We start from the raw sequence: 16,348 nt of genomic DNA, 5'->3' as shown, positions 1-16,348 counted from the left end.
CAGCGATATGTTGCTGCAATGCTGCAGCCCAGATGGGTTTGCCTCTGCACTGCCAGTTGCTCTGCTTCCATTGCTGTAACCACCCCCACAGGGCATTTGCCACCATCCATGAGCCAGTATAGAGATAAAGCACTGGCCACTTTTCTCATTCAGCAATGTCTAAAGCCAACTGGATGGCCATTACTTCTGCAAATTGGGTCAATTCACCTTCTCCTTCAGCAGTTTCTGTGGCTTGTCATATAGGACTCCATACAGCAGCTTTCCATCTCTGATGCTTTCCTACAACATGACAAGACCCATCAGTGAACAGGGCATATTGCTTCTCATTTTCTGATAGTTTATTATATAGTGGGGCCTCCTCAGCACGTGTCACCTCCTCCTCTGGAGATATTCTGAAATCTTTGCCTTCTGGCCAGTCTATGACCACTTCCAAGATCCCTGGGCGACTGGGGTTTCCTATCTGAGCTCGTTGTGTGATCAGTGCGACCCACTTACTCCACGTAGCATCAGTTGCATGATGTGTAGGGGGGACCCTCCCTTTGAACATCCAGCCCAGCACCAGCAGTCGGGGTGCCAGGAGGAGCTGTGCTTCAGTACCGAACACTTCCAAAGCAGCTCAAACCCCTTCATATGCTGCCAATGTCTCTTTCTCAGTTGGAATATAGCGAGCCTCGGATCCTCTGTATCCCCGACTCCAAAACCCTAAGGGTCGACCTCGAGTCTCCCCTGGTGCTTTCTGCCAGAGGCTCCAGGTAGGGCCATTCTCCCCGGCTGCAGTGTAGAGCACATTTTTTACATCTTGCCATGCCCGGACTGGCCCAAGGGCTACTGCATGAACCATCTCCCCTTTAGTTTGTTCAAAGGCTTGTTGTTGCTCAGGGTCCCATTTGAAATCATTCTTCTTCCGGGTCACTTGATAGAGAGGGCTTACGATCAGACTGTAATTTGGAATATGCATTCTCCAAAATCCCACAACGCGTAAGGAAGCTTGGGTTTCCCTTTTGCTCATTGGTGAAGACATGGTTGTTATTTTATTGATCACATCCATTGGGATCTGATGACATCCATCTTGCTATTTTTTTCCTAAAAACTGGATGTCCTGTGCAGGTCCCTTGATCTTACTTTTTTTTATGGCAAAACCGGCTTTCAGGAGGATTTGGACTATTATCTTCCCTTTCTCAAAAACTTCTTCTGCTGTGTTGCCCCACACAATGATGTCATCAATGTATTTCAGGTGTTCCAGAGCCTCACCCTGTTCCAGTGCCATCTGGATCAGTCCATGGCAAATGGTGGGGCTGTGTTTCCACCCCTGGGGCAGTCGATTCAGAGTGTACTGAACACCCCTCCAAGTGAAAGCAAACTGTGGCCTGCACTCTGCTGCCAAAGGGATTGAGAAAAATGCATTAGTGATATCAGTTGTGGCATACCACTTGGCTGCCTTTGACTCCAGTTCGTATTGAAGTTCTAGCATCATGTCCAGCACAGCAGCACTCAGTGGTGACGTGACTTTGTTCAGGCCACAATAGTCTACTGTTAGTCTCCACTCTCTGTTAGACTTTTGCACTGGCCGTATGGGACTGTTAAAGGGTGAGTGAGTCTTGCTGATCACTCCTTGGCTCTCCAGTTGATGAATTAGCTTATGGATGGGAGTCAGAGAGTCCCGGTTGGTGCGATATTGCTGCTGGTGCACCATTGTGGTAGCAATTGGCACCTGTTCTTTGACCCTCAGCAACCCCACAACAGAAGGGTCCTCTGAGAGACCAGGCAAGGTAGTCAGCTGTTTAATTTCCTCTGTCTCCAAGGCAGCTATACCAAAAGCCCACCGGTACCCTTTTGGGTCCTTGAAATACCCTCTCCTGAGGTAGTCTATGCCAAGGATGCAGGGAGCTTCTGGGCCAGTCACAATGGGGTGCTTTTGCCACTCCTTCCCGGTTAGGCTTACTTTGGCCTCCAGTACAGTTAGCTGTTGGGATCCCCCTGTCACTCCAGAAATACAGATGGGTTCTGCCCCTGTATAGCTTGATGGCATTAGGGTACACTGTGCACCAGTGTCTACTAGAGCCTTATAGTCCTGTGGGTCTGATGTGCCAGGCCATCGAATCCACACAGTCCAGTAAACCCAGTTGTCCCTTTCCTCCAGCTGGCTGGAGGCAGGGCCCCTCTAGTTCTGGTCATAGTATTCACTACCCACTTCTTGAAAATATGAATCAGAAGTTCATTCATTAAAATCAGGAGTAAGATCAGCCCTTCTACTCTGCCTGGGGAACTGCCCACTGGAAACTGGAGCAGCAATTTTCCTGGAAGAACATCCTTTTCTAATTGTTATTCCTTGCAACTCACATACCCATGCGTCTAGGGTCGAGGTGGGTTTTCCATCCCACATCCTCATGTCCTCTCCGTGGTCACGCAGGTAAAACCACAGGGTGCCCAGAAGAATGCTGACTCCTAATAGCTGAGATACTGGTCCATACAAGTGGAGAATAGGACCTATCCTCTTTGAGTTGCTGGAACTCCCGGGACGGTTTCTCCACAGCTGAGACGAGGGAAGAAAAGATACTTTCTTTATATTCCCGGAGCTGGCCAGCTGCTTCATCCACCATTGGTTGCTCTTCATTTTTCCAGGTCATTACTGCCAATGAGTTGGCATATGATGCTGGTGTGCTCCATACCAACTTCCACCACATGGGTCGTGTGCACCGGACTTTATCTGGATCTTTGGACAACTGCTCATTGTCCAGGTCACCATAAATCACCTCCAGCATGGCTAATTCCCTCAGGTACTGGATACCTCTCTCCATGGTGGTCCATTTCCCAGGGCGATATATAACATCTTCCTTGAAGGGATACCTTTCCTTCATAGCTGACAGTAGTTGCCTCCAGAGGCTGAGGGCCTGTGCCCCTTTTCCAATGTCTTTGTCAATGCCCCTTTCCCTAGAAAGGGATCCCAGCTGTTTGGTTTCCTTACCCTCTAATTCCAGGCTACTGGCCCAGTTATCCCAGCATCGGAGCAGCCAGGTGCTCCGTTAGCAAAGGTGCCGTTCTGTATTTCCTCCATAAAATACCTCTCAGAGGAAGTATAATTGCTAGTTGTCTCCACGAGGTGGTACCTGCTGTACAGTAATGGCTTCAGTACAAAGCCCAAATACCAGATTAAGCTCAAGGACAGTGTTTTAATAACAAATCTCCCAGGCAAAACATCACTAATCACTACAGAGCACAGCAAACTGCAAAAACCAAAACTGATCTTTAACATGTACAGCAAAAAAATGAGCATGGTGCAGATCAAATAAACCAATATCTAAACCAATATCATGAACAGATGAATCAATACTGTGACCTGCAACTGTTAACAGATATAAATTCCTTAACAAGCTCTGGTTAAGATGTTATTATCTCAAACCCTTCATGCCCCACTTTGGGCGCCAGAAAGGACTGTCGTGGTTTAGCCCCAGTCGGCAACCAGGCCTATCCTGGGCCTTGAAAAGCAAGTCCTATGACAACATGGCACCCCAGAAAGAATTGAGTCAGACAAGGGGACTCATGTCCAAAACAACCTGATAGACACCTGGGCCAAAGAGCATGGCATTGAGTGGGTATATCACATCCCCTATCATGCACCAGCCCCTGGGAAAATCGAACGATACAATGGACTGTGAAAGACTACACTGCGAGCAATGGGTGCTGGGACATTTAAACATTGGGATACACATTTAGCAAAGGCCACCTGGTTAGTCAACTCTAGGGGATCTGCCAATCAAGCTGGCCCAGTCCAATCAAAACTTTTACATACTGTGGAGTGGGAGAAAGTCCCTGTAGTGCACATAAAAATATGCTGGGGAAGACAGTCTGGGTTACTCCTGCCTCAGACAAAGGCAAACCCATTCGTGGGATTGCTTTTGCTCAAGGACATGGGTGCACTTGGTGAGTGATGCGAAAGGATGGGGAAGTCCGACGTGTACCTCAACGGGATTTGATTTTGGGTGAAAATAGCCAATGAACTGAATAGTATAATGTTAATTGCTATATAATACTATATGTCATCACTTTCATGGTTGCTATATGCTGTATCAATGATATTACAGTAAGAATCACCCAGACTAATGAAGAATTAACTTTGATGAAACCGACCAAAGTGCAGCAGTGATGGAACCAGAACTGGCTTCAGCATGCAACAATCCAACACCGCACACCATCTCCCCTGCCCTGAAGGACTGTTATGACAGATGGAGCCCAAAGTCATGGACTAAGTGAACTCAATGGACATTTTAGAGGGATGGCCCATAGACTAAGGGAATGGTATCTGTGTGTATATATCAAAAGACAGGGAAAGTGGTGGTGATTAATTGGAATGTATTGGAAAGGGTAGGACCTGGGCATGATGTAGATGCTATAGAATGAGGGGTGGATACTGTCCTGGTTTCTGCTGGGATAGAGTTAATTTTCTTCCCAGTAGCTGGTATAGTGCTGTGTTTTGGATTTAGGATGAGAATAATGTTGATAACACACTGATCTTTTAGTTGTTGCTAAGTAGTGCTTATACTAAATCAAGGACTTTTCAGCTTGCCATGCTCTGCCAGGTGCACAAGAAGCTGGGAGGGGGCACAGCCAAGACATCTGATCCAAACTGGCCAAAGGGCTAGTCCATACCATATGACATCAAGCTCAGTCTATAAACTGGGGAAGTTGGCTGGGGGGCAGCCATCACTGCTCGGGGACTGGCTAGATGTTGGTTGGTGGGTGGTGAGCAGTTGCATAAATTGTTTTTTGCCTGGGTTTTGTTCCTCTCTCTCTCTCTCTGTCTTGCTGTTTTCCTTTTCATTTCATCATCATTATTATTATTATTAATAATATTTTACAATTATTAAACTGTTCTTATCTCAATGCACAAGTTTTCTTACTTTTGCCCTTCTGATTCTCTCCCCCATTCCACTGGGGGGGAGGGTGAGCAAGCGGCTGCGTGGTTCTTGATTGCCAACTGGGGCTAAATCATGACCTCCCCTTTCTTGTTTTCCCAGATGGGATTTGTCTCACCTAACTAGATATCCAGTAATGCAGATGTCAATCTCTGAGCTAGGTACATGGTATCCACTTTTTCTTCTGCTATATAAGCATCATACTGTAGTCCTCAAGGAAAAAGCCAACAACAAATCAACCCCAGCTCTCTTGAGCCTCAGTGCAGTTCACTGGTAATTTGTGGCAGGTACCTACTAAATATTGCACTAAACTCTTTTATGTCATTGTCTTATTTTGAATTGCCATCTTCAACTGAAATGGATCCTTCTTTGGCTGTAAAGAGTACTCTAGCAAATCATACAAGGCAAAACTCCAAAGCTTAATTTCTGTCAACTTATTGCTCTGACAACCCTCCATAGTGTAATTGAGCAAGCTGGCCAATCTGCGCCACCACCCAATGCCTCGCCATGCTGGTACAGGGAGTTGACTTTGTGTGGGACAAAGAACCAGTCTACATAAAGCAAAAGTATTAGGATTGTTAAAATTGTTGCAGAGTCACATGGTCCTCCGCCTCTTTCCCAAATTCCCTGTCAGGTGATAGCTCTGCACTGCTGTCTCCACAAGGCCTTCCATGATGTGGAAACCCTTCTGCCATGCACGTATGCAACAAGCATCAACAACTGACTTCAAATAGATAATCAAATGGCATGACTTGCCTGAACTATATAGAAGCCAAAGGCAAAAATCTGTAATATTTAATGTCATTTTCAAACCTTGGATCTATCTACTTATTCTTGCAATTTTTCTAATTTCACTATGGTGAGGTAGGTTTGGGGTTTTTTTCGGTCTATGATTTCCATAATTGTGGGTCTTCTAAGAAAGAAGCTAAGTAACTGATCCAAAGCATTGGAAAATCTACTCTGGATTCAATAACTATGCATTTCTTCTTTAATTGCTTAACTTACCTACATAACTCAAAGTATACTTGCTTTGCTGCAGAACCAGTTTGAGCATAAACATATGATAGGAAATTTAATTTAGCTGCCATGAAAATGGCCATGGCCAAGAGGTTTAGAAAGCTGGTAGTAGACAATCACCTCATTTTCCCATGCTTCCCATCATTTTTCCTTCCATTTGGCCAAAAGCCCAGCCTCCTACTGCAACTTTACATTGCTTTATCCTGTAGGCTTTCAGAGCTTCTTTCAAAGATTGCTGTTTAGTCTCAGCTGTTAGCCTCAATGAACTATGCCCAGATTTATTTTTTTATGGTTACAGCTATGTGTGCAATGATTAGTAAATGGAGAGTATAGTATGGAACCATCCTAAAGAAGCAAAGATTTCAAACACCAGTGATCTACAATGATAAGTTAATATTGGTGCACAGTTTCCCAATGGTTAGCATTTGCTTTTGCTCCTCCTTGTTTGATTTCTGTCAATAGGACCACACCCTCTATGGCTTGGAGAACTATTCTGGGAGCTTGATATTCAACACGGAAGCATTTAGTGTTAAATCCCTGAATCATAATCTTATAATTGTCCGCATTTATTTTTCTATGTGATAAAGTTATTAAAAAATTTAACAATTGTACATGACACTTACTGGAGCTTCTCTCATATTCAGCAAGGAATGAGATGGAGGGAAGGTGCCCAGGCGCTTTTTCAAACCTTCTTCCACTGTCATTCCCCAGAACTGACTGTAGTTGTCAGCTTTCCATCTTCCTCACAGAGAGAAAAAAAAAACAAACAAAACCCAGGTTAGAGATACCACTGGCATTAATACCTTGCTCCTTTGTAAGAGCATCGCTAACAATAACATCCAGAAATAAATCTTTCAAATTATATTTCAAAACCTTATATTTGGTATGCATGAGAAAATATTTAGTACGGGCTCTTCCACTGCACATGAGTGTAGGATGGACCAACATAGCAGTATATGAAAAGTGGTGATTTGAGGTCAGCGTCATGTCAGTCTGCAGGAGATGAGCATGCAATGCTTCAGAGAAGTACTGGAAAACAAGATGCTCAGTCATAACAATTACTGTTGTCTTGAAGTTATACTCAAATTATGCTTCAGACCAGATGCCCACAGAGAACTAACAGCTTCACGTGGTGAGTTACATTGCCTTCAAGCTCTGGTGCACCAGCAGTGAGACACTGTTGAACCCAGCAGAAAGTCCAGCTGACACCTTCTGCCTGAGTTTTACACCAATAGCCAGGTTGAGAGAAAGGGCTCCCCATGGCCCTTTACTCTCAGGTAGACTAGACTCAGATTGTAGCATTAACCCTGCAAACTGTATGCACAACAGAAAAAAAAAAAATAATACCTTGCAGCCATACAGATTTGGAACACACTGAAATTTATTATTACTGGAAAAGACCTGAGCCAGAGGAGAGAGCATTCTCTTTACCCGTTTCTTTCTTGCTTCTGTATGAGGAACAAGGAGGTGGGATTCATGCTGCCCAAATGAGAAGCCTCATTGCTCTTGGTCTGCCTGTAGTCAGTGAACAGTGCAAGCACCTGCAGAAGTTGAGTCAGACCTCAGGTGGGCTTAACCACCCTGTGGCAAACTTTACTGCTTACCACTGACAAGAGAGAGGTGAAGGGCTCCAGGTGCCTAACTTAATTGTCTGTCCTAACTCAGTTGGTTTGAATGTCTCCCATGAAGTACAAAATGTTTCAGCACTGAGTCACAGCTTGAAATCCGGGCAGGCTTAATTGGTGAATTTAGCACCTCAGGCCCTAGGGAGGCAAACCCCGTATCTCTGTAAATGGCCAGCAGGCTGCCAAGGCACAGCTCCGGTACTCCGGGTGTCCCTAATCCCTCTGCACTATCTGGGGAGAATGACAACTGGTAGCAAGAAAAACACCGAGCCCCAGAAATCTGATATCTTGGTCCCCATGTGGCCCATCGTCTCCTCTTTCAATGCTACCTAGAGTCCTGTTATGTGGAACAATGCTCTTGAAGGAGGAGAAAAAATGACTTTAAATATCTATCGCAAGTAATAAATAAAGTGAAGAATAAGGGAAGATGGTCTAAATAGCGTTATGTAAGAAAAAAAATTGTACTAAATTTGGAGAATATTTTAGATAGATATTTACAATGTCAACTCTTACCAGCGTGAGACTTTCAGTATTTTTCCATTTAAAACTGTATAATCTGCCAGAGATTTAGGAAAGTTTCACAGATGTACATTTACTGTCAAATTGATGTAATGTAATTGGGGAAGGAAAGGGTGGGGAGGACTGCATAACTTGTAATTTGCACATACATACAATGAGCAATACAGTGGTTTACGACAAAACCTTAAAATAAAAGTATTCTCACCCATAATCTCCAGAATTGATGTGCCGAATTAAATCTTGGCGAACAAGGCATACTTCTTTTGAACACTTCCAGAGGCTTTGGAAGCATTTGCTGAAAGGGCAAGAATATCACTGAGCAGAAAATGAATTGTGAAAGGAAAAATATGCACTTTAACAACAGAAGGCAGATGGAGGGAAAAAAGCATAGACAATAGACATGTCACATAGTATTTATGAAAACACAATGCTACTTCTTGTTACTTCACTACCTAATGAATCTTAAGTGGAACAAGGAGGGAAGGTTTACAGCTTGTGGGAAAGGTCATATTTGAAAAATTTTGCTTCCATCTTTGTGAGATCAAACCAGGGAAAAAAGGCAATGTCCTATAAATGAGATGTTTTGAGGAAGTTTCACTCTGGAAACCCAGAAAGGAGCCATGTGGCCATAGACACCTTGCTCCAAGGACCCTGGGCTAAAGTCAGGGCAGTGGGGGTCCCACCCCTGTTTGGGTGCTGCTGGAGCCCCCCGGGCTGCCCTGGGGCTGGAGGTGCAGGGCTGGTTTTTGGAGAGGCAAAGCAGGGAGGCAGCTCAGGCAGCTGACTGCCAGGGTTGGCAGCAGAGCTCCCCTGCCTGCGCTGTCTGGTCCTGTCCCAAGGCAGAGAAAGGGTTGTTCAAACAGTTCATCCATTTCCTACATAAATATACATATATATATTCTTCCCTTATGAAATAACGTAAGGTCTCATCACTCATGCCAAAGAAACAGAGGAAGACACTCTAAAATAATCCCCTAAACTTTAATGATATTTGGTTTGTGTGCATTCAGGTCAATGCCCACATCAAGGCTGAAACCATTTCGACACAGGTCAGAGCCAGCAGACTGACAGCAGGAGCAGAATTAGGCCAGTGAGGAGGAGATTTTAATACTCTCATTTTCATATCTCAGTTAGAAAGCCCATTGATCTCTTGCCATTCTTCTAAATTGGCTGTAATCTAGTTCTACAATAGCTTAATACAGCACTACTCTTCCAGCCATTTTGATTTGATTACATGTTTAATATGAATTTAAGGATGCTCACTACATTAATTCCTGTTTCATGACATATGCTAAATAAAATTCAATTTGCTGTTCTCTGAAACATTACCAGGAATTGCAGTTGTCTTTAATTATTGTTCCTTCTCCATAATATTGGCCGTCTTTATAACAACCTGCCAACATAACATACACAAGTGTGAAAAAAAATAAACATTTTTGAAGAGAATTAACTCAAAACTCTTGCTACTATTGAATTAATTGGTTAATGCAGTATGCATAAATTATTTAGTTGAAAGTCGGCAACATCCATTTTCAGTTTCTTCCAAGTAATGAAGGCAGTCTGATGTATTTTAATTTTTTACCAGGTACTTTATTATTATTAGTAAATAAAATCAGCAACAGATTCAAAACACCCACTGAAAAATTATTATCTTACATGTAAATAAAAATAATTCTTCAAATAAAGTTATTTTCCTGTAATAAACTTAAAAAGAATACATTTCTAATAAAAATAATTTTCTAATTGGCAATTAAAATAGAAATAAGTTTTTCCAGTTACAGAATTTAAAAAACTAATAACTATTCCAAGAATATTGTAATATATTCTTTTTCCTCGCCAGTTTAATTCCTCTTTGAAAAACAGACAGATCAGTTATGTTTCAAGGCAAATGTATGTTTCATATACTCTCCAAAATCCAGTATAAAACCTAAATTAAGTGACGATTTTTCCAAACAAATACATGCCTCTTAATTTTTTTCTTTGATAACACTTCACTGAGAAAAGACTTTGCGTGTGTTTTAAGATCTTCCGCATAAACTCTTTCTTCAGTGCGCTTGATTGTCAAAGCTTCAGTAACAGACGGACCCAGCATGGCTGCGAGGGGCTTTGGATGGAGTCTATAACAAACACTGTACATTTATCACCTGGGTCTTTGTTTTCCAGCCTGTCCTCACGGTTCCTCCACTGGTGAGCCTAGAGGCAGAGATCATGTTCCTTCCCCCACTCAAAGGGTTTGGAGCCAGAACCCCCAAGTTCTCCTTTCTCCTCCATTTTCAATGAGCTTAAACCGTATTTCATATTAATGTAGTATCGATTTTCATTTGCATTATATCACACTTTTTTCCCACCACAAGTGTGAGGAAGGCTGTCCCCCTCTCATGGCAAGGGCTGGAGTTTGTCTGCCCAAACACATGTATGCCTCGGCTGCCTGGGCCTCCTTTATTGGCGGGAGAGAAATATGCACTGCTAAGCCATAGCTAATTTCATACCAAAGTGCAGAAGCAGACTAGAGCTGATGAATTAATTATAAGTGCCTATCTTTCCCTGTCAGTCATACAGCAGTCTACGTTAGCTAGCGCAGACGTAGGTGAGATATATCCCACCTAAGCAGTCTGAGGCCCAAAGTGTCTGCTCCAATTCAGCTTCTGCTAAAATCCGAGACATTTTTCAGAGAAAACCCGAAGCAAATTACTTAAGTGTCACAGTTTGTCACGGTCTGCCACAAAGTCAGCACCAGACAGCAGCGGGAAGGAGGCATCAGGCAAGATATTTCAGATACACTGAGGGAAGGAAGCACTGATGCAGCGCCTGAGCGACAGGACGCAGCCTCACTGGAGCCCGGCTGGCAGGCCTCGCTGCCCATGCCCGAGAAAAAATGCAAACCTGGACAAGTACAGAAGCAGCTTTCTAATATTGTATGCTTAGGGAATTGAAGATTAAAACGGTACAGTTTCTTTAGTCTAGCTAAATTAAGACTTAGAGGGCCAGGAGTGCTGCCTGAGGCATCAGTGGCAGCGAGCGGAGATATCTGAACTAAAAGACACTGTTTGCATGAGAACACAGTGAGATTGTCTGGCCGTGAATACATTAGGTTGGAATATTAATATATTAAGTGGGAAATTAATTAATTTGAAGATGCAGCCTGATGACTTTATGAATGGGATTATATGATGTGAAAATCATGACTGGAAGGAAAAGTATTTGATAAACGAGGACTTCCCTCCCAGTCCAGCATTCCTATACCCTTACAGTTCTTACTTCATTTGCCCCCAGTATTGATGTAAGTACTTCTGTCAGTGAAATGTCTCCAGATTTACTCACTTGTAGGCCAGATCCTGACTGCATAGTGTAAAAGCAATTAGCAAACTCTCTGGATGCCACTTTTATACCATCTCCAGGGTGAGATCCAGTGTGTTGACTCTGACAGGGCTTTTTGTACCATCAGAGTAATTAAAACAAAAAGATAAAATAAATAATAAATATAGTCAATAAATGAAACTCTAATAGTTCTTCTAATAACAAAAATTAAAATAATAATAATTTTAAAAATCCAGAAATTCTATTCGGTATCTAAGGCAGGCATGTGCACAGTTTCTTCTGAAACTATATAGGAAAGCCATCGAAACATACTGAATGCTGGGTCCATAAAGGCAAAATCAAAGCAGTTCCACATAGTTAAATCAAGACTGGCCCTCAGCGTGATGCACACCCATGGAAGAAGTCACGGTGTAGCTTACTGCTGCCGTGCACTGAGTCAGTGAACAGATGAGGATCCAGAAATAAAGTGCTGGCCATTTTTATTGTTGTTCATTCCAGCCCATGTAAAGCACTTCAGTTTATTGGTTTATTTAAAGTAATATGACTCAGGAAGCACTGAGAGCAAAACCACAGGCAATCAAAAGACCAAAATCTTCCAGGTGAAAAGTAGTTTGGTGTATGTGGTCTTCTAGTGCTTAAATAATTCTTGGCCAAAGGTAGAAGTGTACTCTCAGTTACTAATGGTCAACTAATACACTTATGTCATTTCTAAAAATGCTTCATGGTTTGCTTAATCTTCAGACATTCAGTCTTGTCCTTTTCCTCATTTTTTCCTTCCAATTTCATTCTCTCTTCCCTGTTCCTCAGATGTTTCAGTTCTAGAGAGTTCCTTTAGAGTTTTTTCCTTTTTTTTCCTGCTGCATTTTGGCTGCTTTGTTATTCTCCTTTTACCCTTTAATTTGCTTGTATAACAAATCTCCAATAAATAGATTAAAAATCCTGCAGATTTTCCACCAGTGAAGCACTTTAAGGATCAGAAAAACAGGATCTTGCTTTGAGATGAGATATAAAAAAAAAGATATAAGCTCACCTATAGGACAAATAAAGGTGCTTGAATAGAGTAAATATATTTGCCACCTCTGGCAGGCATGTACAGTCCAGGAGTTACAAAGCAGTGAACGCACATGCAGAAAACTGGATTAAGAGAGGCAGTAAAAATATTACCCCTCACCTATTCCCTTATCTAAACCTTCTGTTACACTTTTACCTTTTAGAGGTAGACCTACGGCAGGGCCCACATGGCAAGCTGCTGCAGGTTTTGTAGTGATTTGTTTCCATGAAACAGTTTGCCAGACTAGACACGCAGCCTGTCAGTTCTGGAGCAGAAACGCTGCTAAATGTTTATGTAGAGCTTACGACAACAACGCCCTGATCTGTCGGAAATAATATACACCACGGCACCAAATAAATATAAAACAGATATCTTTATTTACAGAAATCATAGAACATTCTTTTAAGATGATTAGAAACACTTTGGAAAATCAAATTTGTTTTACAGCATTCCTGTCACTCCCACTTATCAGAAGTTGGCTGCATGCCTCGTTTAAGAGCACAGCCTTCTGAAGAGCTTGTGGTCTGAGTGCTGGAATGCAAGCAGCAGGATTATTGCAAAGTAATGGTTAATTTTAAAAAGTTATGGTGGTATTTTTGTTGCTTTTAGGCTTTTGAAAGTTTGGTACAGTCCACATTTTCAGCCAGATTTGGTCTACCAATAGTAAGAAGCTACATAGTCTTGAAATCCACTATTCTAAACTTTTTTTCACAGCAGAGATTTGGCCCATGCAGGAACCAAGGGAAGGCCAGGTGTTTGTAGATCATGTTTTTGCAGTCTCTAGTTCTAAAAAAAATAGACTGAGTTTAGAGTAGTCCTGGAGGAGCTTCCAGTACAAACTAACTAGTAAGAAACTAAAATATGCCAGAAACCCTTGTTCTAACCACTTCCCTTCACCTACTCCTGCACCTGAGCTGTTGCAGGACAAATGGTGTCCTACAGGAAAGCTAGGATCAAAACCATTGCAGAATACCTCACAGCAGTATCATTCAGGATAATCCTCAATTTTCTTCATGATTTTTTAGTACAGATGATTTTTTAGTACATAAAAAAAATTTAGAGGTTGCTGTTCTTATCTTATGTTACTTTAATCTGTGAAAATCTATTGAAATTGATGAGATTACACTAATTTTGATGCAATGAGGTTATCTCTGAGAAGTTGCAGGTAAAACAGAGGTTCTGTCCAGCAGAAATACAATCTAACCAATGCTAAAAATCTGTCCCTACAGCCAAAAAAATAACAGCAAGCATAATTCTTACTCCAGTTTCATACTCAGTGTCTTTGCCCACTATGTCTTAATCACATTTTTAGGATGTATACACTATATATACTGATTAATCAGTAATTTTACTTCCAAGTATATTTTTATTGTGAACGCCAACTGCACATTTTCTCTATACGTACCCGATGTTGGAGGTGGCCAAGGCTCGTCTGACCTGGTGGGCTCAACGGGGTTGTCACAGACTTCCCAGTAGTCAGCACAACAGTCTACAGGACCAGGAGAACCTGAGGCACAGAACTGGTCACAGTAACATATAGCTGCTTTGGAGATGATATTAAAGCTGCAGTCATCATCTCTTCCTGTGCAGCAGCCTCGTATCCTGCAGGACCTTCCCTGATACAGACTCCTTTTTAGCTTGTTCCACTTTGCAGAACCTCCATCTTCAACAGAGTAAAGTCCTCGGGGGAAATTTCTTCTAGAGTCAAGCTGCTTTACCATCCAAACTTCACTTGCAATGCAATATAAGAGCAAAATCTGACTTTTGAGCCACATTCTTCTGCCTCTAGCAGCCTTTTTTAAGGCTCTCTGAGCTTCACTTTATCGGTAAATGTCCATTTACTGTAGATGTAATAACTTCAGTTAGTATTCAGAAAGAAATCTGAACAGAAAGCTGCAGACTACAGTTTTCTAGGAAGACTCTGTATGTGTTAATTATTAGTCAGACATGTTGTAAACTGATTTATTTGCCCAAGATACAGTGATACTGGAAACAGAGCCACAACTATGTATTCATCATTATGAAACATTGGGTGCATTCTTTTGCAAGTGAGAAAGTTTATAGTAAAGGTTTCAGAATATACAGAATATACATGGTCCAATATTTTAGTTCTACACCTTTAACTTCTAAAATCAAAACAATGTGAGGAATGAGTACATGGTGTCAAAGGAAGCTCTCTTTCTTTCAAGCTTCATTTACCTGTAACTAATATGTTCTCCATATGATTGGAAACTATATAAAACTTAGATTATATTTCATCTACATTTTCCTTTCTGATATGCAGGGCTATATCACTGCAGTAAACTTATCCTGTATCCCCCATTTCAATCTTGTTTCCAGTTATCTAGCTTAGTTTTATATGCTTAATTTTGCAGTGTTTTACTGTGGGAGAATTGAAAAAAACTCAGGTGATATTCAGTATAAACTGTTACCCAAATATATTATTTTAAGGTTTGCATTACTTTAGTCAAAATGAACTTGGTAATCACTGTAAATAACGAAATAAATACCCACTGATGAGTGCTCATTCCTATTTTAAAAGGAAATGACTGTATTCATAAAACCAAAAAGAAAAACAGTACAGATACCAAAAGATATGTCTAACAGCCTGTGCTGGTTTTGGCTGGGATAGAGTTAATTTTCTTTAGAGTAGCTGGTATGGGGCTATGTTTTGGATTTGTCCTGAAAACAGTGTTGATAACACAGCGATGGTTTAGTTGTTGCTAAGTAGTGCTTATACTAAATCAAGGACTTGTCAGCTTCCCATTCTCTGCCAGGTGCACAAGAAGCTGGGAGGGGACACGGCTGGGACAGCTGACCCCAACTGGCCAAAGGGCTATTCCATACCATATGGTGTCATGCTCAGCATATAAAGCTGGGGGAAGAAGAAGGAAGCGGGGGAACGTTTGGAGTGATGGCATTTGTCTTCCCAAGTAACCATTACGTGTGATGGAGCCCTGCTTTCCTGGAGATGACTGAACACCTGCCTGCCCATGGGAAGGAGTGAATGAATTCCTTGCTTCGCTTTGCTCGCGCGCGCGGCTTTTGCTTTCCCTATTAAACTGTCTTTATCTCAGCCCACGAGTTTTCTCACTTCTACCCTTCTGATTCTCTCCCCCATCCCACCAGGCGATGGGAGGGTGAGTGAGCAGCTGTGTAATGCTTAGTTGCCAACTGGGGTTAAACCACACACAGCCTTTACTACTTGATCTATGATCTCCAGGTTTTTCAACAGCAGCCAAGAAATATGCGTGGTACTGTTGCCAAAACCTAAAAAAATCAGAGAAAAGCAGCAAAGAACTTTGAAGTTCCTAGCAGAGGTAGCATGTAAGGCTAAATTGCAAAAAATATCATAGTTTGAAATCTGAACAGTTACGACAATTTAAGTCTCCAAAGCTGAACAAGCAGGGGCAAAAATCAGTCATCCTTCTGTCTCCATTCTGTAGTAAATGAGAGGAACTTGGAGGAGTTAATGGCAGACTGTTTTCACAGAACCACCGAATCACAGAATCACAGAATCATATAGGTTGGAAAAGACCTTTAAGATCATCGAGTCCAACCATAAACCTAACACTGCCAAAACCACCACTACACCATGTCTCTAAGCACCTCATCCAAACGTCCTTTAAATACCTCCAGGGATGGCGACTCAACCACTTCCCTGGGCAGCCTGTTCCAATGCTTGATAACCCTCTCGGTGAAGAAAAATTTCCTAATATCCAGTCTAAACCTCCCCTGGCGCAACTTGAGGCCATTTCCTCTTGTCCTATCACTTGTTACTTGGGAGAAGAGACCGACCCCCACCTCTCTACAACCTCCTTTCAGGTAGTTGAAGAGAGCGATAAGGTCTCCCCTCAGCCTCCTTTTCTCCAGGCTAAACAGTCCCAGCTCCCTCAGCCACTCCT

The 16,348-nt window shown here is 42.2% G+C and overlaps 1 protein-coding gene across 1 annotated transcript in view; it reads right to left on the bottom strand.

Annotated features, from left to right (window-relative positions):
* The window catches only part of TINAG (tubulointerstitial nephritis antigen), a 53,205-nt gene extending 38,987 nt beyond the window's left edge, over positions 1–14,218 (bottom strand). Inside the window, exons 1-4 of the mRNA XM_075497281.1 lie at positions 13,849–14,218; positions 9,404–9,467; positions 8,280–8,369; positions 6,554–6,668 (exon numbers count right to left, since the gene is read on the bottom strand). Of these exons, the coding sequence (XP_075353396.1) occupies positions 6,554–6,668; positions 8,280–8,369; positions 9,404–9,467; positions 13,849–14,218 (639 nt within the window). The remainder of the gene's footprint in view (positions 1–6,553; positions 6,669–8,279; positions 8,370–9,403; positions 9,468–13,848) is intronic.
* Positions 14,219–16,348: the final 2,130 nt, after the last annotated feature.

The sequence above is a fragment of the Mycteria americana genome, chromosome 3 (assembly GCF_035582795.1).
Source record: "Mycteria americana isolate JAX WOST 10 ecotype Jacksonville Zoo and Gardens chromosome 3, USCA_MyAme_1.0, whole genome shotgun sequence".
NCBI lineage: Eukaryota > Metazoa > Chordata > Aves > Ciconiiformes > Ciconiidae > Mycteria > Mycteria americana.
Note: the sequence above shows the minus strand (reverse complement) of the source record. Positions and strands in the feature narration are given on the sequence as shown.